The following is a 25,214-nucleotide window of genomic DNA, read 5'->3' as shown; positions in this document are numbered from 1 at the left end:
TTTTTAGTAGAGATGGGGTTTCTCCATGTTGGTCAGACTGGTCTCGAACTCCTGACCTCATGTGATTCGCCAGTCTCGGCCTCCCAAAGTGCTGTCATTACAGGCATGAGCCACCACGCCTGGCCAGAATTTACATTTCTTTGTAGGTATTGTGTTTCTAGGAATTTGTTCAGCTGGGTTATCCAATTTGTTGGCATACAGTTGTCGATAATACTCTTACAGTCTTTTTTTATTTCCGTAGAGTCAATAGTAATGTTTCTGCTTTCATTTCTAATTTTAGTTATTGAGTCTTTTATTTTCTTAGTCCATCCAGCTAAAAGCTTGTCAATTTTGTTTATCTTTTCGAAGAACCATCTTTTGGTTTCATTGGTTTTTCTCTTCTCTTTTTTGTTTGTCTCTGCTCTAATCTTTATTATTTCCTTCCTTCTGCTGGCTTTGTATTGAGTTAGTTCTTCTGTTTCCAGTTCCTTAAGTTGTAAAGTTAGGGTGTTGATATGAAATCTTTCTTGCTTTTTAATGTGAGCATTTATAGCTACAAATTTCCGCCTTAGCACTGCTTTTGCTGTGTTCCATAAGATTTGATATGTTGTCTTTTCATTTTCAATCTCTAAGTTTTTTTTTTTTTTTTTTCAGACAGAGTCTTGACCTGTCACCCAGGGTGGAGTGCAGTGTGCTCACTGCAGCCTCCACTTCTCGGGTTCAAGTGATTCTCCTGCCTCAGCTTCCCCAGTAGCTGGGATTACAGATGTGCACCACCATGCTTGGCTAATTTTTTGTATCTTTATTAGAGAGGGGGTTTCACCATGTTGGCCAGGCTGGTCTTAAACTCCTGACCTCAGGTGATCCGCCTGCCTCGGCCTCCCGAAGTGCTGGGATTATAGGCGTGAGCCACCATGCCCGACAAATCTCTAAGTATTTTTAAATTTTCCTTGTGGTTTGTTCATTTAACCCTATTACTTAAACACACACATACACATTTGAAAAATATATCTACCTGCTTTTACTTATGGATCTTTGCAATTTTTGTTCTGTCTGCCTGGAAACTTTTCTGCCAAAATATCTACATGGACTGGCTCCCTTGCTTTTTAGATTCTGCTTAAATATCACCTTCAGCATAGAAACATTCCCTAACTACCCTAAAATCACAACCAACTATCTTCCCCCTTCAACACTTCCTGTCCCCCTTAACCGCTTTCTTTTCTTTTTTCTTTTTTTTTTTTTCGACACAGAGTCTTGCTCTGTTGCCCAGGCCTGGAGTGCAGTGGCACAATCTTGGCTCACTGCAACCTCTGCGTCAGCCTCTCAAGTAGCTGGGAGTGCAGGTACCCACCACCATGCCTGGCTAATTTTTGGATTTTTTTTTTTTTTGAAATGGAGTCTTACTAATACAAAAAATTAACTGGGCATGGTGGCGCGTGCCTGTAATCCCAGCTACTCAGGAGGCTGAGGCAGGAGAATTGCCTGAACCCAGGAGGCGGAGGTTGCGGTGAGCCGAGATCGCGCCATTGCACTCTAGCCTGGGTAACAAGAGCGAAACTCCGTCTCAAAAAAAAAAAAGAAATGGAGTCTTGCTCTTTTGCCCAGGCTGGAGTGCAGTGGTGCCATCTCGGCTCACTGCAGTCTCCACCTCCCAGATTCAAGTGATTCTCCTGCCTCAGCCTCCCAAGTAGCTGGGATTATAGGCGTGCACCACCATGCCCGGCTAATTTTTATATTTTTAGTAGAGACAGGATTTCACCATGTTGGCTAGGCTGGTGTCAAACTCCTGACCTTGTGATCCACCTGCCTTGGCCTCCCAAAGTGCTGGGATTATAGGCATGAGCCACTGCACCTGGCCTAGGACTTGTGTTTTTTAAATCCTCAATCTCCCTTCCCTCGCCATTTTGATTGTTTGAATATTTATATAACTGTAGTGAACCAGCAAATTGATGGATTTGCTAGTGTGATCAGCAGAAACTTTGCAATTTCTTTTTTTTTTTTTAAAGACAATTGTTTTGGATTTATTTATCCTTTTTATTTTATTTTTATTTTTATTTTTGGCTCACTGCAACCTCCGCCTCCCGGGTTCAAGCGATTCTCTTGCCTCAGCCTCCTAAGTGGCTGGGATTACAGGCACGTGCCGCCACGCCCAGCTAATTTTTGTATTTTTAGTAGAGACAGAGTTTTACCTTGTTGGCTGGGACGGTCTCTATCTCCTGACCTTGTGATCTGCCCACCTCAGCCTCCCAAAGTTCAATTTTGCAATTTCTAGTAAGAGAAGTCTGGGTAGGAAAATGATGGCTTGGCAGTTCTCCTCCTTAGAGTACAGATAGTCCCTAAAGCTTCCCTGGGAGTTTTGATAACTTTTAGGAATGTGTGATCTGTATGAATTTTCTATTACTCTGTCCTGGCAACGTGAATGGTATTCATTTGGTAACTTAATTATATGTTCAAGCAAGATACTAGTTTAGGTCTTTTTCCAAAAATAATAGACTAATTGGAAAAGCTTTAGCCACATGAGAGCGATTCACTCCACTTGATGCTCTTGGCCTACCTCAGTATAAGTTGGTTCTGCCTTAGTTTTGTTGAATTTTTAATCATACTGTACATTCATGTGGATTATATGCATTGTGTAGGTTTTAGTACAGTTGACAAATGACAGTATTAACAGATACTACCTGGGAGTTAAGTTTCCCAGGATAACAGATTTGGTCTTCTGATCACTCAGAAGTATACTCAGAATGGGCTCTGCTAGGGGAAGTTCAGGTATCCTTAAATAAATAGCAACTTGGTTTATCTAGTGATAAGGGGAAAATAATTTCCTGTTTGGCACTTTCTCCAAAATATATGATACTCAATGGGAAAAATGAACTCAGGTCAAGATTATATCTCTCCCTTTGGCCCAGACACATATTGAGTATATAGTTATCTTATTGATGCTACTCTGTGGACTGTGGTTCTTTTTAGCTTTCCCGTAATTCCTCTTAGGATGACATTTATTAGGTAATGTAGTTTAATAAATGTTTGAGAACCTACTGTGTGCTATGGATGGTAGTTGGTGCTGAGGAAACAGTAAACTAGACAGGATCTCCTTCCCTAGTGACCTGAGGTCTAGTGGGTAACACATAAAAAAAATTATAAGAGAGGTGATGTTTAGAAAGGGTGTATAAAGGGTGCTGTAGGAATATATAGCAAATATTTAATGTGGTCTTGGTTGGAGTGGGTGGGGGAGGCTCGTAAGATGGAAAGGACTTCCTAAATAAATGATCTTTTCAACTAAATAGCTATTGAGGCATTTTTGTAGATGAGGACTCGATCCAGTTGGCTTGGGTAGTGTAGCCCTTCTGTGCCTATTCACTCATTTGAAAAATGAGGCTAGTAATAGTACCAACCTCACAGTGTTGTGTGGACAAACTGAGTGAGCACATGTAAAGCACTTGAAACAATGAGTACCTGGCACATAGTAAGTACGCAACTTGTTAGTCATTATTTTTATGTATATTTTATTTTGTGCCAAGTATCCACTGGCAGATTAGTATTTTGAACACAAGTTTGACATGTTTTTTCCACTATATCATAACCTACCTTGATCAGATAAGAATAGTAGAAACGGAATTCTGAAAAATAAGTTTGGCATTTTTACAAGTTAAAACCTGTTAGTGGCCAGGCACAGTGTCTCACATCTTAATCCTAACACCTTGGGAAGCTGAGGTGGGATATCACTTGAGCCTAGAAGTTTGAGACCAGCGTGTGCAATACAGTGAGACCTCATCTCTACCATCAAAACAAAACAATTCTATTAGTATCTACTCTAAGAAGCTGCCAGAATTGTAATGTTTTATGTGTCTTTGAACATTTAAAAAATTATATTTGTGAAACTTGAGACACTTATAATTTTACTGTCTGCTTTAGCAGTATCATTTAATCCTGATTTAATCCCTGTCACCAATAGTATGGTCAGAACTTCACATTTTTTTTGACTAATGTAGTTAGTGAGAATGTCATTGATAACATGATAACTAAGAGTTCCTGAATGACCTTTTGTGTTTCTTTTTATAGACCATTTAATTTGTCAGAGCGGAAAGCTAGTGCCCATTCAATAGTAGAATGTGATCCTGTACGAAAAGAAGTTAGTGTACGAACTGGAGGATTGGCTGACAAGAGCTCGAGGAAAACATATACTTTTGATATGGTAACATATGGTGCAATTTCTTGATTATCCACTAATGTAAAATAATTTTAATATACATATTTCCCCTGGAAAATGGTATATACTTAGAAATTTCATTTGTCTCTTTGAATTGTCAGATGGCTTCTAGTAGGCTGAATTATGAATTAGTTAACATACAAAAACCAAAATTATTAATTCATATATAATATATTTTATAATTATTAAAATAGAATAAGTAATATTGAGGTTTTTTTTTTTAAATTCTTTTTTTTGATAGGTATTTGGAACATCTACTAAACAGATTGATGTTTACCGAAGTGTTGTTTGTCCAATTCTGGATGAAGTTATTATGGGCTATAATTGTACTATCTTTGCGTAAGTAAAACACTGTTTTTTTGGGTTTATGAAAAAGCGTAAATGCGTGGCTTTGTTTTGTTTTTGAGATGGAGTTTTGTTCTTGTTGCCCAGGCTGGAGTACAATAGCGCGATCTAGGCTCTCTGCAACCTATGCCTCCTGGGTTGAAGTGATTCTCCTGTCTTAGCCTCCCAAGTAGCTGGGATTACAGGCACCACCACTATACCTGGCTAATTTTTTGTATTTTTAGTAGAGACAGGATTTCACCATGTTGGCCAGACTGCTCTTGAACTCCTGATCCTGACCTCAGGTTATCCACCCTCCTCAGCCTCCCAAAGTGCTGGGATTACAGGCGTGAGCCACCATGCGCAGGCTGTTTTTTGTTTGTTTTTTTAGACGGAGTCTCACTCTGTAGCCCAGACTGGAGTGCAGAGGTGTTATCTCTCCTCACTGCAACTTCCACCTCCCAGGTTCAGGTGATTCTCATGCCTTAGCCTCTCAAGTAGCTGGGATTACAGGTGTGCACCACTGGACCTGGCTAATTTTTGTACTTTTTTTTAAACGGAGTCTTGTTCTGTTGCCAGGCTGCAGTGGTGTGATCTCTGCTTATTGCAACCTCCGCTTCCTGGGTTCAAGCGATTCTCCTGCCTCAGCCTCCCAAGTAGCTGGGACTACAGGCACACGCCACCTGCCTAGCTAATTTTTGTATTTTTAGTAGAGATGGAGTTTCACCATATTGGCCAGGATGGTCTTGATTTCCTGACCTTGTGATCCGCCAGCCTCGACCTCTCAAAGTGCTGGGACTACAGGCCTGAGCCAGCATGCCTGGCCTAATTTTTGTATTTTTAGTAGAGATAGATTTCACCTTGTTGGCCAGGCTGGTCTTGAACTCCTGACCTCAAGTGAGCCACCCATCTCGGCCTCCCAAAGTGCTGGGATTACAGACATGAGCCACCATGCCTGGCCTGTTTCTTTTAATCTGTCATTAATAGTCATATGAGTGTATGTTTGTTTTTGATTTACCACTTACTAATCTTGACAGGTATGGCCAAACTGGCACTGGAAAAACCTTTACAATGGAAGGTGAAAGGTCACCTAATGAAGAGTATACCTGGGAAGAGGTATTTATTGTTTATAACATATTTTAATCTCTAATGTGGTTGAAATTTAACTGAATAAAACTTGTTTGAGGGCCTCTGTCTTGAAATAGAGAAGATCAGAGTACTTGTGTCAAAATGAATTTAGGATAAACCACTACTTCAGTAAAATTAAAGTGTATGGTATGATTCCTGTTTAAGAAACAGCCACACTGGGAGAGGAAGGACCGATATATATGGCACAGTTATGTGATAAAAGAGGTGTCTATTTACAACAGAATGGTTAGAGCAGAATATTGTAGAAAAGTTGGAGTATGAGTGAGGCTTGAAGGCAGGGAGGGCTTTGTACTGAAGGAATGAGTCTCAAAACATTAGCATGGCCAGAGGAAGTATAGTACTATATTCATGATGATCTTAAGTGTTCATGAAATTAAGACAAATGTATTATTTAATATTGAGAAAGCACATACTACATTTTACAAAGATTTCTATGGGTTTAAGTGAGTTTAATAACTAAAGGAGAGAACCAATTCTGGAAGAATGTTGAAAGAAGAACAAAGACAAGTTGAACTATAGCAGAAGTGTTAAAACCTTTTTTAAGGGCCGGGCGCGGTGGCTCAAGCCTGTAATCCCAGCACTTTGGGAGGCCGAGGTGGGTGGATCACGAGGTCAAGAGATCAAGACCATCCTGGTCAACATGGTGAAACCCCGTCTCTACTAAAAATACAAAAAATTAGCTGGGCATAGTGGCGCGTGCCTGTAATTCCAGCTACTCAGGAGGCTGAGGCAGGAGAATTGCCTGAACTCAGGAGGCGGAGGTTGCGGTGAGCCGAGATCGCGCCATTGCACTCCAGCCTGGGTAACAAGAGCGAAACTCCGTCTCAAAAAAAAAAAAAAAACCTTTTTTAAAAAGTTTAGTTTTAAATTTAGTAATGTGTTTAAAATTTAAATGAGTTTAATAACTAGTTAATTGGCTGGGCATGGTGGCTCAAACCTGTAATCCTAGAACTTTGGGAGGCCAAGGCGGGCGGATCACCTAAGATCAGCAGTTTGAGACCAGCCTGGCCAACATGGTGAAACTTGATCTCTACTAAAAATACAGAAATTAGCCTGACATGGTGGCACGTAACTGTAATTTCAGCTACCTAGGGGCTGAGGCAAGAGAATTGCTGAAACCCAGGAGGTGGACGCTGCAGTGAGCTGAGATGGTGCTACTGCACTCCAGCCTGGGCAATAGAACAAGACTCTGTCTCAAAAAAAAAACTGGTTAATTTTCCACCCCAACGTTTTTTTTTTTTTTTCAAGTGGTGAGGTCTCACTATGTTGCCCAGGCTGGTCTTGAGCTCTTGGGTTTAAGGAGCCCAAGAATTCAAGACCTCCCACCTCAACCTCCTGAGTAGCTGTTACAGGCACATACAACCTTACCTGTCCAGTTTTCCAAATTATTGATATTTGGGTAGATCCTTTCTTCTAGTGGTTACATAATTGAGGCATTAACTTATTTTACATATGGATAATAAAGTTATGAAATTGTAACCATAGGAGCTATGGAATAGGCTTAAAGCATAGTTTAGTGGGTCAGAATTATTGAATTTGGCTTTATAAGTAGATGAGTTCCATTGGTTTCCATGTGATGCTCAGGCATGAAGATGGCTAAGAAGTATGACAGGTTTATGGAGGGTTTGAAGACTACTGTTGAACAGACTGTTGTAAGTGACTTCTTTAACATTAAGTTGTTTCTTTTTTTTTGTTTTAACTTAGTTTAACATACTTATGTTTAAATATATTATAAAGGAAGTCCATGTATTTTAACTGCCACAGTAAATGGCATTCTTCCTTTATATTAGTCCTTTTATAATTTCAGGATCCCTTGGCTGGTATAATTCCACGTACCCTTCATCAAATTTTTGAGAAACTTACTGATAATGGTACTGAATTTTCAGTCAAAGTGTCTCTGTTGGAGATCTATAATGAAGAACTTTTTGATCTTCTTAATCCATCTTCTGATGTTTCTGAGAGACTACAGATGTTTGATGATCCCCGTAACAAGGTAATTCAGTCTTTAAGAATGAAATGTCTCTGAATTTTAATGTGTGAGGTTTTGAGAAGTTGGGGCGGGGGGTGGGGGCGGGTGCGGAGAGAGAGAATGTGCATGTGTGTGTACATGTGCGTGTGCGTGTGCGTGTGCTTTAACCAATCTAATGGATGTTCTTTTGGTATTTTGGTCAGAGAGGAGTGATAATTAAAGGTTTAGAAGAAATTACGGTACACAACAAGGATGAAGTCTATCAAATTTTAGAAAAGGGGGCAGCAAAAAGGACAACTGCAGCTACTTTGATGAATGCATACTCTAGGTAAGAAAGCCATAGTCTCTTTCCTAGCCCCATTTTCTTTTAAGAAGAATTAAGAACTTGGAGAAAGTCAGACTGGGGTGGGTCAAGGTACGTGGGTCACATGCTTAGATTCTGTGTTATAAGGAGGGGTTGTTGGTAATTGGCTTGAGATTCATAGGGAAGGGCCCAATATTGGAAAAATGTTAAAAGAACAAAGATAACTTGAACCATAGCCGAAGTATTAAACTTTTTTAAAGTAGAAGAATCCTTTTGTTCTAGTGATATCATATATGGAAGCCCAGGATAAAATATGGCTGCTGTAGTTGATTTTGGTATGGAACGCTCAGAGGCTTACCTCCTTAGCCTTATGAAGGAGCCCCTGAGACACTTTTGTGGAGCCCCCTACTGATATTAGAATATAGCTTGAAAACCCTTGCTTTGAATAGGAATTGGAAGAAGTCAGGTCTTTTAAAATGGCTTCATTTTAATGTGGGAGACAGATGGTCACTAACACTATCTTTCATGGGGTGAAAGGGATGATTTTTTTTTTTCCTCTAAATATCTTTTATTGAAATACAAAATTTCTTTTAAAAAATTGTTTATTTTCCTTTCTTACCACTCTATTCAGTGAAATATAAAATTCCTATCTTAAATTTATGTAAGTTATTGCTTCTCGGCCTTTTGGCTAAGATCAAGTGTAGTAAATTTACATAAGTTAGGAACTCCTTTATTCTCATAAAGACCCCTGTAGGACAAATTTCCAAATTCTACAAATACAGTTTACTAAAACAGGTTTTTGTGTGTGTGTGTGTGTGTATGGTCTTTGAAAGAAACATGAGAATGTAATAGAAAAAGCGACTGGGAATTAGATATCGTGTGTAGTCTCAGTTTTGCAGTTAATTCAGTATGTGACTTTGGATAAATAAGTGAATTTATCTGCATATCAGTTTCTCTGAGCTACAAAATGATTGTTAGGATTAGAAGTCTTATTTCTTTGTTTACTCGTGGTTGAAAATTTCTACAAAATGCCATAACAATTATAGTTGCAACTCTCAAAAAAGTTTGCATTTAAAGCAAGAAGAAAAATATACCATAAAAGTTATTAAGATCATGGAATTTTGGACAATTTCAAATTTTTAATTAAATTTTCACTATAACACTTTCCAATAAAATGGAAATTTTATTCTGTGGATGATTTATAACTTAATTTCATGTAGAATTTAGAGAACTAAACTGAAGAGTAGGTAAAGTTTCTTTAGGTACACTTCACTAAAATATAAAATTTCTATTTTTCCTTTTTTCTTGTATGTAGACTTGTAAAGGTCACTTTTTATGAATGTATGTGACAAAGAGAAGTTAATTCAGTTTTCTCAAATCGAAGCTGACTTCAATGCTTATTTGTGTTAATTCCCTAATGTGGATTAGGAATGGATAGATAATGGTAGAAAATCATGAGATAAATATTATAATTCAGATCTGTAGTTTACATTTATGTTCTTTCTTGTACCTTCCTCTTTTTCTGTAATTTTAAATAATTTAAATAATTTTTATAAAAACGATTATTTATTTATTTATTTTGAGACACTTTCACTCTTGTTGCCCTGGCTGGAGTGCAATGATGCGATCTCAGCTCACCGCAAACCTCCTGGGTTCAGCAATTCTCCTGCCTCAGCCTGCTGAGTAGCTGGGATTACAGGCGCATGCCACCATGCCCGCTAATTTTTGTATTTTTTTTGTAGAGATAGGGTTTCACCATGTTGGTCAGGCTGATCTCAAACTCCTGACTTTGTGATCTGCCTGCCTTGGCCTCCCAAAGTGCTGGGATTACAGGCATGAGCCACCTTGCCCGGCCTTAATTTTTTTTTAAGTAACATGAAAGTGCAAAGAAGAAAATTGAAACTTATCATATTCTCTGTCAACTGTTAACAGCATTAACAAACATAACAATGTTCACCAAATGCCACTGGGTATAGAAAAAATGTCTTTAGTCATCTGTATAATTTCTTTTCCCCTAAGATAAGAGCAGAGTATTTGTTTTGTTTTTTGTTTTTTGGTTTTTTTTCCCCAAACCTCTGTACACTCTGATGTTTTTTGTTTTTTTGTTTGGTTAGTTTTTTTTTTTGAGACAGAGTCTCACTCTGTCACCCAGGCTGGAGTGCAGTGACTCAATCATGGCTTACTGCAGCCTTCACCTCCTGGGCTAAAGTGATCCTCCCACCTGAGCCTCCAGGGTAGCTGGAACTATAGGAGCATGCCACCATACCCAGCTAATTTTTAAATGTTTTGTAGAGATGGAGGTCCCACTATGTTGCCCATGCTGGTTTCAAACTCCTGGGTTCAAGTGACCCTCCTACCTTGACCTCCCAAAGTGTAGGGATTACAGGCATGAGCTACTGCCCCTGGCCTGAATATCAGTATTTAGCAGAAGTCAGACTTTTGAACATTTTATAATCTAGCAGTGATTATCTTGTGTTTTAGTAATCATGCTGTTTACTATTTCTGCTGTTAGGGGAGAGGAGTCACCTATTTCTAGTGACAGTCTCAAAGCAGAGAAATGTACTTGTGCATGTACAATGGGGAATGGGGAGAGTAAACTAATGGCTTGCTTGGTACCATTTGAATTTATGGTAATGACATATTTCAAATGGTTCTTATGAATAGGAAGATTGATTGCAAGCTATCTCTTCTTGACATAACCAGGCAACTGATTCAACCTCACCCACATCCAGTTTTCAGAGGTACCTCAGGCTTCTAAGTCTTTGGTTTTTTTTTTTTTTTTTGAGACGGAGTCTCGCTCTGTTGCCCAGGCTGGAGTGCAATGGCATGATGTCAGCTCACTGCAACCTCCACTTTCCTGGTTCAAGTGATTCTCCTGCCTTGGCCTCGAGAGTAGCTGGGATCACAGGCACCTACCACTACGCCCAGCTAATTTTTGTATTTTTAGTAGAGACGAGGTTCACAATGTTGACCAGCTGGTCTCAAATTCCTGACCTTCGGTGATCCAACACCTTGGCCTCCCAAAGTGCTGAGATTACAGGCATGAGCCACTGCTCCCCTGGCGGGATTCTATGTCTTTTAGGGTTCTTTTTAAGGTAGCTTCTTATTGATATCTCTTTAGCAGGCAGAAGATATGAGAAAGCAACCTAATCATCGTTCTATCCATCTCCTATCTTCCAAAATCTTGTTATCGCCTATCTGATGTTATCTTTCTCCACCCTTATATATTTAGATCTTCCTTTCCTGTTTTCAGTATTTCAGAAGCAGCAAATACTGTTTTACATTTTAATGACTGGGCAACTTGATATTGTTTTCTAGTCGTTCCCACTCAGTTTTCTCTGTTACAATACATATGAAAGAAACTACAATTGATGGAGAAGAGCTTGTTAAAATTGGAAAGTTGAACTTGGTAAGCATCTTCCTTAATACTACTCATTCATTCTTAAAAACCTCATAGAGCAGCTTGAAATTTTGTACCTGAGACAAATTTTTGTGGTCACTGGGTGATTGATTAGCTTTGTAGTGGGAGAAGAAATTTGTTAATTATAGAAACATTATTTTGCTGGCTATTTAATATATTATGTATACTATGAGAATGAAAGTCTTTGAATCCAAATCCAAAAGACTCACTTTTTATTTTTATTTTTAAAATTAAAGGTTGATCTTGCAGGAAGTGAAAACATTGGGCGTTCTGGAGCTGTTGATAAGAGAGCACGGGAAGCTGGAAATATAAATCAATCCTTGTTGACTTTGGGAAGGGTTATTACTGCTCTTGTAGAAAGAACACCTCATGTGCCTTATCGAGAATCTAAACTAACTAGAATCCTCCAGGATTCTCTTGGAGGGCGTACAAGAACATCTATAATTGCAACAATTTCTCCTGCATCTCTCAATCTTGAGGTAAGCCCTTTGAAAGGAAGCTGCAAGTATGGTAGCTGTAATTCTTATTTAGCTGTTATGCATTTTAAAAGTTCATTTACTAGGCTGGGCACAGTGGCTCACACCTGTAATCCAGCACTTTGGAAGTCCTAGGTGGGCGGATCACTTGAGCTCAGGAGTTCGAGACCAGCTTGGACAACATGGCGAAACCCTGTCTCTACCAAAAATACAAAATGTTAGCCGGGTTTGGTGGTGCGCTCCTATGGTCCCAGCTACTTGAGTCTGGGAGGCGGAAGTTGCAGTGAGCTGAGATCATGCTACTACACTCCAGCCTGGGTGACAGAGTGAGACCCCATCTCAAAAAAAAAAAGTACGAAAAAAAGTTTCTTTATTAGCTTCATTCATTCTATGCTATAATGTAAAAGAATCTGGACGTTGCATATGAACATATACAGGAGGACGCTCCTGAAAAGTTATGTTTGTCCTTCCTGGAAGACTTTTTTGTTTTTTTTAAAGACGAGATGAGGTTTCACCATGTTGGTCAGGCTGATCTTGAACTCCCGACCTCAGGTGATCCACCCGCCTTGGCCTCCAAAGTGCTTGGATTACAGGTGTGAGCCACCACGCCCGTCCCCTGGCAGACTTTTTAACCTTACACTTGATCTTAGCCAAAAGGCTGAGAAGTGATGTTTTTAACCTTAAAAAGCCAGTATCTTAATGGCTTTTTCCACACAGTCTTCAAAGAAAATTGCTGTGGTCATTATCAGTGGGTGGTGTGTAGAGATTTAATTGAAGACTTAGAAGCAGTTCTAGTGAGTGCTCGCTAGTGTTGTAGAGGCTGCTTAGAGAACACTGAAGATGGAATTGGATGTGTGGGAACAGAGAGGAAAAACCAAGAGAAGCAACAAAGATGGTAAAATGTACTCTTATTTTATTGCTATCATCTGCCTTAAGTGTAGTTTTTATTTATTTATTTATTTTTTATTTTTAGAGGTAGAGTCTCATACTGTTGCCCAGGCTGCAGTACAGTAGCATGATCATGGCTCACTGCAACCTTAAATTCCTGGACTCAAGCGATTCCTCCCACCCCAGCCTCCTGAGTAGCCAGTACTACAGGTGTGAACCACCAGGCCTGGCTAAGTTTTGTTTTGTTTTTAAATAGAGACAGAGGTCTCACTATGTTACCCAGGCTGGTCTTGATCTCCAGGGTTCAAGGGATCCTCCTGCCTCAGTCCCGAAGTCAAGCAAAGCATGAGCCACCTTGCTTGACCTAAATGAAGTTTAAAAACCTGTAAGTCTCCAACTTCCCCTTCATTTAAAAAAGAAAAAAAAAAACTTTATTGAGATTTAATTCACATATCATAAAATTCATCGCTTGAGTTCAGGAATTGAAGGTTGCAGTGAGCCATGATCATGCTACTGTACTGCAGCCTGGGCAACAGTATGAGACTCTACCTCTAAAAATAAAAAAAGGCCGGGTGTGGTGGCTCACACCTGTAATCCCAGCACTTTGGGAGGCCAAGGCGGGCAGATCACTTGAGGTCAGGAGTTCGAGACCAGCCTGACCAATGTGGTGAAACTGTCTCTACTAAAAATACAAAAAATTAGCCAGGCGTGGTGGCAGGCACCTGTAACCCCAGATACTTGGGAGGCTGAGGCAGGGGAATCACTTGAACCTGGAAGACGGAGGTTGAAGTGAGCCGAGATCGCACCACTGCACTCCAGCCTGGGTGACAGAGTGAGACTTCGTCTCAAAAAAAAAAAGTATGTGTACATGTGTGTGTGTGTGTGTGTGTGTGTAATTAATATAATTTATTATACTCTTATATTTAATAATCTTGGTATGTTTACAGAGTTGTCCAACTGTCACCAAAATCAAAGTTTTGAACATTTTCATAACCCCAGAAAGAAAGCCTGTACCCACTGAAATTCAGTTTCCATCTGCCCCACTCCCAGCTCTAGGTCACTACTGATTTTTGCATCTATAGATTTGCCTATTCTGGATGTTTCATTTAAATGGAATTATGTAATATGTAGTTTTTTGTGACTGGCTTCTTTCACTTAGCATAATGTTTTCAAGGTTCATCTGTATCGTAACAGCAATACTTTATTCCTTTTTATGAGTGAATTATCTATTGTATGGATATAGGACATTTTGTTTATTCATCAGTTAGTTGGTAGATTCATTGAGTTTTTTTTATTTTTATTTATTTATTTTTTTTGAGACAGGGTCTCTTTGTTGCCCAGGCCAGAGTGCAGTGGCATAGTCACTGCAACCTCAACCTCCTGGGCTCAAGTGATCCCCGCTATCTTAGACTCCCAAGTAGGTGGGATTATAGGCACACACTACAATGCCCAGCTAACTTTTATTTCTTTATGTATTTTTTGTAGAAACAGGGTCTCTCTATGTTGCCCAGGCTGATCTCGAACTCCTAGGTTCAAGGGACCCTAGGATGCCTTGGCCTCCAAAGTGCTGGGATTACAAATATGAGCCATCATTGAGTTTAAGAATAGTCTAAAGGAAATTATCCTAAGGGTCAAGACCCTGAAAATTGAAGAGAATAGAAAAAAGGATTGAACAACTTCCTTTTTTTTTTTTTTTTTTTGAGACAGAGTTTCGCTCTTGTTACCCAGGCTGGAGTGCAATGGCGCGATCTCGGCTCACTGCAACCTCCGCCTCCTGGGTTCAGGCAATTCTCCTGCCTCAGCCTCCTGAGTAGCTGGGATTATAGGCATGCGCCACCATGCCCAGCTAATTTTTTGTATTTTTAGTAGAGACGGGGTTTCACCATGTTAACCATGATGGTCTCCATCTCTTAACCTTGTGATCCACCCACCTCGGCCTCCCAAAGTGCTGGGATTACAGGCTTGAGCCACCGCGCCCGGCCGAACAACTTCCTTTTTAAAGGTTGGCCATAGTGGTCTTAATGACTAGATTTAAAAATCAGATATAACTGTAAAATATTACTTGTAAGTTATTGTGTAACATAGTTTAGATAACAGAACTACATTATTCTCACAATATCTTCAGTAATTGACCTTTCCTTTCCATGACAGGAAACTCTGAGTACACTGGAATATGCTCATAGAGCAAAGAACATATTGAATAAGCCTGAAGTGAATCAGAAACTCACCAAAAAAGCTCTTATTAAGGTAATTGTGAATTATTGTAGAGTAATGTAATCTTATTTGACAAATGTGAAAATAAGAAACTGAAGCGGGAGATAATTATTAAACCAGAATTGAAATTGCCCATGGAAGGGTTTTTATGTAGTAAATTAAACTAAGTATCTTACATGTTAGCATATTTGTGTTAACCCATCGTAGTTGTTATCCTCACTGATGCTCAAATTGGCTCATTTCTGGCCAGGGGTATATTAGTCTGTCTTCGTGCTGCTGATAAGGACATACCCAAGACTGGGCAATTTACAAAATAAAGAGGTTTAATGGACTTAACGGTTCCACATGGCTGGGGAGGCCTCATAATCATGGCAGAAGACAAGGAGGAGCAAGTCACATCTTAGGTGGATGGCAGCAGGCAAAGAGAGAGCTTGTGTGGAGAAACTCCCCTTTTTAAAACCATCAGATCTCTTGAGACCCATTCGCTATCATGAGAACAGCACGGGAAAGATCTGCCCCCATGATTCACTCATCTCCCACTAGGTGCCTCCCACAACCTGTGGGAATTATGGGAGCTACAGGATGAGATTTGCATGAGGACACAGAGCCAAACTATATCAAGGGGGTACCTCTTTAAGTGGCTTGAGTCCTTTTCATTAGCCCAGTAGGCTTTGCTTAGCTTAGCTTCTTTCCTGTCTTACTTGACAAGATGTTCAGTGTTCATCTTGAATATTTCCTGCCTCAGTCCTGGAATCAGATGCTTTTCTAAGGAATCCTGGTTCATTTTAGTGTGAAATACTGCTACCAACCTGGGTACTGGAGGTTGTGTTTTTTCTTGGGAAGTCTATATTTTTAGAATGAGTGCATTTAAAGGAGCTTTGAAAGGCCTTTTTTTAATTTTAATTTTTATTTTTATTGAGACAGTTTAGCTCTTGTTGCCCAGGTTGGAGTACAATGGCATAATCTTGGCTCAGTGCAACCTCTGCCTCCCAGGTTCAAGTGATTCTCCTGCCTCAGCCTCCTGAGTAGCTGGGATTACAGGCACGTGCCCCTGCACCCAGCTAATATTGTATTTTCAGTAGAGATGGGGGTTTCTCCATGTTGGTCAGGCTGGTCTCAAACTCCTCACCTCAGGTAATCGTTTGCCTCGGCCTCCCAAAGGGCTGGGATCACAGGTGTGAGCCACTGAGCCCAGCCAAAAGACTTTATTTCTAAACAAATTAACACTGATTTAAAAATGGGTTATAACTTTTTATCATACTTCTTTATGTTTTAAAAGACATAAAAAGGCTAACTTTGTTTTATTTGATGCATATCCTTCCCAAACTGAATGAAAAAAGTACTAAACTGACACTTACAACATTCCTTTTGTGTAGGAGTATACAGAGGAGATAGAACGTTTAAAACGAGATCTTGCTGCAACCCGCGAGAAAAATGGAGTGTACATTTCTGAAGAAAATTTTAGGTAAGCCCTTGGCTATGGAGTTAATGTCAAGAATAAGCATTTTCTGATAACAGGCTGTTTGAAGTAAAACTTACTTATGTAACAGTAAGTAAAATCTTTATACCAAGCGCCGGTAAATACTTCATTCTGTGTGTGTGTGTGTTTGTTTCCTTTTGAGACAGGGTCTTGCTCTGTCACCCAGATTGGAGTGCAGTGGCATGATCTTGGATCGCTACAGCCTCAATCTCCTGGGCTCAAGCGATCTTCCTGCCTCAGCCTCCCAAGAAGATAGGACTACAGGCATGTGCCACCACACCCAGCTAATTTTTGCATTTCTTGTAGAGACAGGGTTTCGCCATGCTGCTTAGGCATCCATTTTGTTTTGACATTAACAAGTAGCTATCAAACACTTTTTAGAAAATCTTTTACTAACTTTTTATTTTTAAATCATTATACATTCACATGAAGGTGCAAAAAGTACAAGAGAGGTTTTATGTATTCTTCACCCAGTTTTCCTCAATGGTTACCTCTTATGTAATTATAATACAAGGCCGGATGCTGTGGCTCATGCCTGTAATCCCAGCACTTTGGAGGCCAAAGTAGGTGGATCACCTGAGGTTGGGGGTTCAAGACCAGCCTAACCAACATGTTAAGGGAATTTGCATTCACAGAAGAATCTTTGTCATTTAAGCCTAATGTGAAGTATAAAATTGTTGGTTGTTATCAAAGAAATAGATGAGCAAATAAAGGCATTTACTTCTGAAACTAATAGTCAAGAAATCAGACCCATTAAAGTGGTTTTGGAAGACCTGTGAGCTTTGTGCTTGAAAAAAGCATTACTCTATTTTTATTTACTGCTTATGACATTTTTTGACTTTGACTTCATCTTCTAATATTTTTGTTGAATTTTATTTTTGCTGTCAAATTTTTAGTTTCTAAAAACTCTTGTTCCCTGTCATCCCTGTCCCTCCTTTTAAAAAAATGGCATCTTCTTATTTTTTAAGTATAGTCCTCAATTCAAAAACATTATTAATGTTATTAAAGTTTTCTTTTCTGTTTTTCTTTCCTTTGGGATCCTTTTTTTTCCCCCCCTGTTGTGATGTCTGTCATTTGTATTTATTTTCTTCAAATGTCTAGTGATTTTTGGCTGGCAGTTAAGATAGATTAGAAGCTTTGTACATGAGTGAGCATTATGGACCTGTGAGTTCATTATAGATGAAAAAGTGGTGATCTCAGTTTTAAGTCTGGGCTTCCATCAGATGTCATTCTTTGTTGGAATTTTTTCTTTTGGGAAAGACATTAGTCTTTCCTGAGAAGACTTGCCCAGTTTGCTTGGAGATTTTTCTGGCTGCTGCTATTTTTGGATTAAAGTGGGTAGAGGGGGCTAAGGATCTCACCATTTAGTATGTAGAATCACACTTAAATGCTCATTTTTTTTTTTTTTGAGATGGAGTTTTTGCTCATTTCCCAGGCTGGAGTGCAATGGCGCGATCTTGGCTCACCACAACCTCCGCCTCCCAGGTTCAAGTGATTCTCCTGCCTCAGCCTCCTGAGTAGCTGGGGATTACAGGCATGCGCCACCATGCCTGGCTAATTTTGTATTTTTAGTAGAGATGGGGTTTCTCCATGTTGGTCAGGCTGGTCTCAAACTCCTGACCTCAGGTGATCTGCCTGCCTCGGCCTCCCAAAGTGCTGGGATTACAGGCATGAGCCATCCTGCCTGGCCTTAAATACTCATTTCTAGTCCCTAAACCTTACTTCTATAATCATGGTGTCTAGTGAAAGTGAACCTGGAAATTCTGCTGCAGTTCCTATAGACTAGTGACTCTCAATGGGAATGGTGTTGGGGGAGTGGTGGTGGTGGATGTTTTTGTCCCCCAGAGGACATTTGGCAGAGTCCAAGGACATTTTTTATTGTCATGACTTGGATGGTACTAAACATCCTAAAATGTACAGGACATCCCCGCAACAAAGAATTATCTGATGCAGTAGTGCTGAGGCTGAGAAACTCTGCTCTAGAGAGTAATCCTTTGTTCTCATCAGGGTTATGTGGTGGTGTGAGAGTGGTGTTTGTGCTGGTGTTTGCATGTGTTGCAGCTGCAGGGAGTGTAATTACTCTGTATACATACTTAATTAAAGTCTCAGTTTTTAGTCCCTAATCTTACCCCTTCCCTCTAAGATACATGATGACTTTAAGTCCCAAATCTTTCCAGCATTTTGTGGCATATTTATATTCTGTATCCCTGATAATAGACACTTAGATTATATTCCCTCCTCTCTCTACTTTGAGTTATAGTCCTCTGTTAACTTTCTAGCTTCTCAAATTTGGTACACATGTGCTTTTCCCCTCATAGGTTAGGATTCTTAGTTTCAGAATTGAGAGCAAGAGAAAAGTATTTGATTTATAAAACACAAACAAGGAATATAATTTGTTTTTTGCAATTTGAATTTATTGCTTATTGATAGGTATCAAGTGACACTTAAGTATCAAGTGATGGTGATAAATGTTGGAAATGAGTTTGTCTAGCTGCCAGAACTGTGTTAGAATAAATTTTGTAAGAGTTAGAAAAAAAATATTAACTGTTAAACTCATGTTAAACTTTATTTTAGAGTCATGAGTGGAAAATTAACTGTTCAAGAAGAGCAGATTGTAGAACTGATTGAAAAAATCGGTGCTGTTGAGGAGGAGCTAAGTAGGGTAAGCATTTAAAATGGTATTTAATGTTATGTGAAAAGCAAATATTAAAAGAAAATTTTAGAATGTGAAAGACTTAATATTTTTTCCTTCAAGTTTTTTTTTTTTTTTTTTTTAGACAGAGTCTTGCTCTGTCACCTAGGCTGGAGTGCAGTGGCACAGTCTTGACTCATTACAACCTCCACCTCCTGGAGTCAAGTGATTCTCCTGCCTTAGCCTCCTGGGTAGCTGAGACTCAGCCTCCTGAGTAGTTGGAATTACAGGTGTGCGCCACTGTGCCGCCTAATTTTTTTTTGTATTTTTAGTAGAGACGGGGTTTCACCATGCTGGCCAGGCTGGTCTTGAACTCCTGACCTCGTGATTTGCCAGCCTCAGCCTCCCAGAGTGCTGGGATTACAGGCGTGAGACACCGTGCATGGCCCCTTCTTTAAGATTTTATTTTGCTGACCCTGATACTGAAAGTAAGTTCTATCATTATTTTTTACTATCATTAATCACATCAAAAAAGCTGGCAGCTTATATTAATCGAACATTACAAGAAATTAACTGAATTGTTTGATTTTATTATTAAAACTACAAAATAGTGAATGCTGAGGCATTTTTGTTTTACGTATTAGATGAAGGAATACAGATACCGGGAGAGACTGGATATTAAATAAAAGTAATATAACTAGGATATGCAAGAGACCTGACCTTTCAGGGCCCCCTCATATTAATACCTTTATTTATTTTAAATTATTTTTTAGAGACAGGGTCTTGCTCTGTTGCCTGGGCTACATACAGTACAGTTGCATAATCATAGCTAACTGCAGCCTCAGACTTCTGGTCTCAAGCAACACTCCTGCTTCAACCTCCTGAATAGCTGGGACTGACATGCACCACCATGCCTAGCTAATTATTTTTTTGTAGAGATGGAGTCTTGCTGTGTTGGCCCAGGCTGGTCTCAAACTCTGGGGCTCAAGCGATCCTCCCACCTTGGCCTCCCAAAGTGCTGGGAATTAGTGGTGTGATCTACCTTGCTGGACCACATTAACACTCTTATATTCAAATCCATTGACAATGTTGAAGGAACCTGAATTAATAGTACTACACCAAACCTGTTGTTTAATCTCGAAAGTGTTGAGTAAGATTACAGGAAGAAACCAGATGCCATATTTATCCTAACCTACAGGGTAACTTGTTACAGCTGCATAGAAATAATTTGTTTCATTTTTCTAATCTTATATTATGAACTAGTCAGATACCTTACCAACTAGATCAGTATTTTTTTTTTAATTCTGTGTTATATTTAGGTTACAGAGTTGTTTATGGATAATAAAAATGAACTTGACCAGTTTAAATCTGACCTGCAAAAAAAAACACAGGAACTTGAAACCACTCACAAACATTTGCAAGAAACTAAATTACAACTTCTTAAAGAAGAATACATCACATCAGCTTTGGAAAGTACTGAGGAGAAACTTCATGATACTGCCAGCAAGGTTTGTCCCTTGCATTGATTTGTACTCACATTAAATAAAGAATGAGTAGAAGTAATTTTCTGTACTTAAGCATTAATTGTGATAATCTGTTTATTCACTCCAAATGGTATTTCTCTCCACTTAAAAAACATTATTTTCCCATTTCATCCATATTTTTCTCGGTGGAGATGTCGACTTATGAAAAAATACTCCTGTTCCTAGAGTTTTGAAAATAGAATATAACTTTATAATATATTTTGTAGACATTTAGAATAGCGATACTGTGATGCATTTTCTTTGTGGGGATGATTGACCTTAATTAGTCATTAAGAATTTAATACGTTCTAATAATGAAAGATGTGGGAGGTATTTATTTTTTTATTAGTTGTACTCTTTTTTTGAGACAGAGTCTTGCTTTGTTGCCCAGGCTGGAGTGCAGTGGCATGATCTCGACTCACTGTAACCTTTGCCTCTCAGGCGAAAGCAATTCTCCTGCCTCAGCCTCCCAAGTAGCTGGGATTACAAATGCCTGCCACCACAACCAGCTAATTTTTGTATTTTTAGTAGAGATGTGGTTTCACCATGTTGGCCAGGCTGGTCTCAAACTCCTGACCTCAGGTGATCCGCCTGCCTAGGCCTCCCAAAGTGTTGAGATTACAGGCGTGAGCCACCATGCCCCACCATTAGGTGTACTTTTGAGAAAATAGTAGAACATAGAAGGGAAAAAAGTTCTGAGGAAGCATAATAACTGCAATAACTGACAAAATCAGTTTTCCTTTCTTGCATAGATGGCTACAGGAAAGGAAATAAACATTACTGGACATTTGGATAAATTAGCATGAGTTAAAGCATTTTTTCTGATACAATGTCTAAAATTTACTAGTTCTTTTTTTTTTTTGAGACAGAGTCTCTGTCCCCCAGACTGGAGTACAGTGGCACAATCTCAGCTCACTGCAACCTCCGCCTTCTAGGTTCAAACGATTCTCCTGGCTCAGCCTCCTGAGTAGCTGGGATTACAAGCATGTACCACCACACTCGGCTAAATTTTGTATTTTTAGTAGAGACGGGTTTCACCATGTTGGCCAGGCTGGAAAATTTACTAGTTCTTACCAAGATAAATCCTTATGTAGATATTTTCATTAGATTCCTTTTGCCATATTCATTTTATCAAAACTTATTTTTAAAAATATAGCTGCTTAACACAGTTGAAGAAACTACAAAAGATGTATCTGGTCTCCATTCTAAACTGGATCGTAAGAAGGCAATTGACCAACACAATGCAGAAGCTCAGTATATTTTTGGCAAAAACCTAAATAGTTTGTTTAATAATATGGAAGAATTAATTAAGGATGGCAGCTCAAAACAAAAGGCCATGCTAGAAGTACATAAGACCTTATTTGGTAAGTTCAGGCTGTTCTGTCCTAGTTTTTATGTGTCAGTGTGATACTGATTTGAAAACTGGTAATTTAATTTTGTGAAACATAGGTGACAGTGTCACCAATACTGTCTACCATGCACAAACTATTTGTTCAGGCTGAAGATTAATGCTTTTACTGTCTTTGTTTTTTTTGTTGTTGTTTTTGTTTTTTTTTTGAGATGGCGTCTCACTCTGTCACCCAGGCTGGAGTGCAGTGGCACGATCTCAGCTCACTGCAACCTCCGCCTTGTGGCTTCAAGCAATTCTCCTGCCTCAGCCTCCCGAGTAGCTGGGATTACAGGCACGTGCCATCACACCTGGCTGATATTTGTGTTTTTAGTAGAGATGGGGTTTCACCATGTTGGTCAGGCTGGTCTCAAGCTCCTGACCTTGTGATTCACCTGCCTCGGCCTCCGAAAGTGCTGGGATTACAGGTGTGAGCCACATTGCCTGGCTTCTTGTTTTTTTTGTTTTGTTTGTTTTGAGAACTGTCTTTGAATTAAAACAAATCTTAGGGTTCCACCCTTCTGTTTTCTTTAAAATGTTATGTTTATTAAATAACATGTTTTTTAAATAACTTATGTTATTTAATGTTAAATTAACATAAATATGTTTACATTTATTAATTTATGTAATAAATAACATAAGTTACTTAATAAACATAAACATATAAACATTAGAAGTAAAAGTCTTCTTTATCCCTGACTCTGGCTCCTCACTGTGGCTCATTCACCATAGTATTATTGATAAATTTTTTGAGCCTTTTTCTAGAAATTTTCTGTGCATAAACATTCTGCAACTTTTTTTTTTTTCTTCTGGGCAAGTATATCTTGATGGTTTGCTATATTGTCAGAATATGTTTGTGTCTCATTGTTTTTAACTATTATATTGTTATCTCCCTTTAAGAAAAAGTATATTTATTTAGTGTGAAATATTATCCTTGTTATAGAGAATTTGGACATCCAGGAATATAAAAATTTTAAAAATAATCTAGCCTCTAGTCTCACTAAGCCAAGCACCATACATTCTGGTATTGATTTCTAGTTTTTCTTTTCTTCTATAAACTTACCATAATTCTGTATATTATTTTTAGTTAGATTAATTTTAGAATATTCTAATTCTTTGTATACTATGAATATTGTTATGGGTCTGATACACTTACAAATATGTTAAGGGCTTACAGAGCACAATAGAAAATGTATAATGTATATTTAAGTTCTTTTAAGCTCATTATTACAGTTTTTACAAGAAGGGTATACTTTTGTCAACTTCTTTGAAATGGTTTGAACTATATTTAATATATTTACGTCAAAGTTTACATCTTTCTTTTTTTTGTTGTTTTGTTACAGGTAATCTGCTGTCTTCCAGTGTCTCTGCATTAGATAACATTACTACAGTAGCACTTGGATCTCTCACATCTATTCCAGAAAATGTGTCTACTCATATTTCTCAGATTTTTAATATGATACTAAAAGAACAATCATTAGCAGCAGAAAGTAAAACTGTACTACAGGAATTGATTGTTAGTACATCCTTTTGAAGGGTTATGTTTGATAAGTATTTGATAAAATATTTTGAAGGGTTATATTTACATTTGATAAGTCTTCATAAACAATATTAACTGCTATTCTTTTAGCTTTGCTCAACACAGTGATAGACATGTCACTATGAGAGAGTACATTTATATTTTATAGAACTAACTTTTTTTTTTTTTTTTTTGAGCCAGAGTTTCGCTCTTGTTACCCAGGCTGGAGTGCAATGGCGCGATCTCGGCTCGCCGCAACCTCCGCCTCCTGGGTTCAGGCAATTCTCCTGCCTCAGCCTCCTGAGTAGCTGCGATTACAGGCACGCGCCACCATGCCCAGCTAATTTTTTGTATTAGTAGAGACGGGTTTCACCATGTTGACCAGGATGGTCTCGATCTCTTGACCTCGTGATCCACCCGCCTCGGCCTCCCAAAGTGCTGGGATTACAGGCTTGAGCCACCACGCCCGGCCTTAGAACTGACTTTTAAAATTTTTTTCATGCATGTTTTGTAATAGGAGTAGGAGTTATTAGTGAGACTTCTAATGACTAAAGGGCAAGTTTAGCACCACATGATATCAAGGGACTTGTTAGTTGGCCCAGAAATTGGTAAGTTACACTTTCCCCAGGGGTTCTGGACCCAACCAGAAGGGGCTATTGGGTAGTTACTTTTAAAACTACAGTAATATGTGATGGTAATAGTGGTTCAAGAAAAGTATCTTTTAGAATTCTGGGAACACATAACAATTCTTAGGGTTAGATCTGTGTGTCTATTCCCTTCTGGGCCCTAACTGTAAATCTTCTCCACAGTTCTATGGAAGTCACTTAACTAATTGCACTTAATATTACTCCTTCATAGTTGATTTTTATATACTCTATATTTTTTAATTGTATGGTTTGTCTAGGAAGTTCTTAGCCATATAATGTATTTGTTTTCTTTGTGCAGGGTCTTTGCCTCCCTTTTTCAGTTTAACAATATTTCTTAAACATTTTCCAAGTAAATACTACATATGTTAGCTGACCCTTTGCCTCAGTTCAGGCTTATGACATTATTTTATAGGTTTTCTCTGTCACCCAAATTTGTACTAACTTTTCAAATATTGATTCATTCATTAAATGGTGGTCTGTGTATACAGGCATACTTCAGAGATATTGCCGGTTTGCTTCCAGACCACTGCAATAAACTGAATATTACAATAAATCGAGTCATGAATTTTTTGGTTTCCCAGTGCATATTAAGGTTATGTTGGCCAGGCGCAGTGGCTCACGCCTGTAATTCTAGCACACACCTGGTGGGACAGTCAGAACACAAACAACATTTATCAATTAAGTTTGCTGTTTTATAGGGGTACAGTTTATGGTACCCCAAGGCAATTATAATAGTAACATCAAAGATCATTGATCACAGTACATAATGAAAAAGTTTGAAATACTGCAATTGTTACCAAAATGTGATGCAGAGACAGAAGGTGAGCACATGATATTTGAAAAGTCACTGATAGACTTGCCCAGGTTAGAGTTGCCACAAAACTTCAATTTGTAAAAATTTAGTATCTGTGACGCATAATAAGGTGAAGCACAATAAAATAAGCTATGCCTGAGTTCATATCTTTCTACTTACCAAGTTAAAATTTTTGCTTGAATCAAAAGAAGAGAGGAATGTTGCTCTCACAAAATTAGTTGAAATTGGTATAATAGCTCTTCTTTCCAAAAGAATACCAGTAGGCCTGTAAGTATTTCTAA

At 38.7% G+C, this 25,214-nt stretch overlaps 1 protein-coding gene and 1 pseudogene across 1 annotated transcript in view; both read left to right on the top strand.

Moving 5' to 3' along the window:
• The window catches only part of KIF11 (kinesin family member 11), a 54,713-nt gene that overhangs the window by 12,962 nt on the left and 16,537 nt on the right, over positions 1–25,214 (top strand). The window contains exons 2-14 of the mRNA XM_012454781.3: positions 4,039–4,171; positions 4,428–4,525; positions 5,548–5,626; positions 7,467–7,652; positions 7,832–7,956; positions 11,251–11,341; positions 11,590–11,832; positions 14,869–14,964; positions 16,308–16,396; positions 18,986–19,073; positions 20,363–20,551; positions 21,723–21,930; positions 23,297–23,469. Of these exons, the coding sequence (XP_012310204.1) occupies positions 4,039–4,171; positions 4,428–4,525; positions 5,548–5,626; positions 7,467–7,652; positions 7,832–7,956; positions 11,251–11,341; positions 11,590–11,832; positions 14,869–14,964; positions 16,308–16,396; positions 18,986–19,073; positions 20,363–20,551; positions 21,723–21,930; positions 23,297–23,469 (1,798 nt within the window). The remainder of the gene's footprint in view (positions 1–4,038; positions 4,172–4,427; positions 4,526–5,547; positions 5,627–7,466; positions 7,653–7,831; positions 7,957–11,250; positions 11,342–11,589; positions 11,833–14,868; positions 14,965–16,307; positions 16,397–18,985; positions 19,074–20,362; positions 20,552–21,722; positions 21,931–23,296; positions 23,470–25,214) is intronic.
• On the top strand, positions 8,601–8,663 carry LOC135274121 (U2 spliceosomal RNA; annotated as a pseudogene).

The sequence above is a fragment of the Aotus nancymaae genome, unplaced genomic scaffold (assembly GCF_030222135.1).
Source record: "Aotus nancymaae isolate 86718 unplaced genomic scaffold, 86718_ANA_hifiasm-v0.15.2.pri h1tg000010l, whole genome shotgun sequence".
Taxonomy (NCBI): domain Eukaryota; kingdom Metazoa; phylum Chordata; class Mammalia; order Primates; family Aotidae; genus Aotus; species Aotus nancymaae.
Note: the sequence above shows the minus strand (reverse complement) of the source record. Positions and strands in the feature narration are given on the sequence as shown.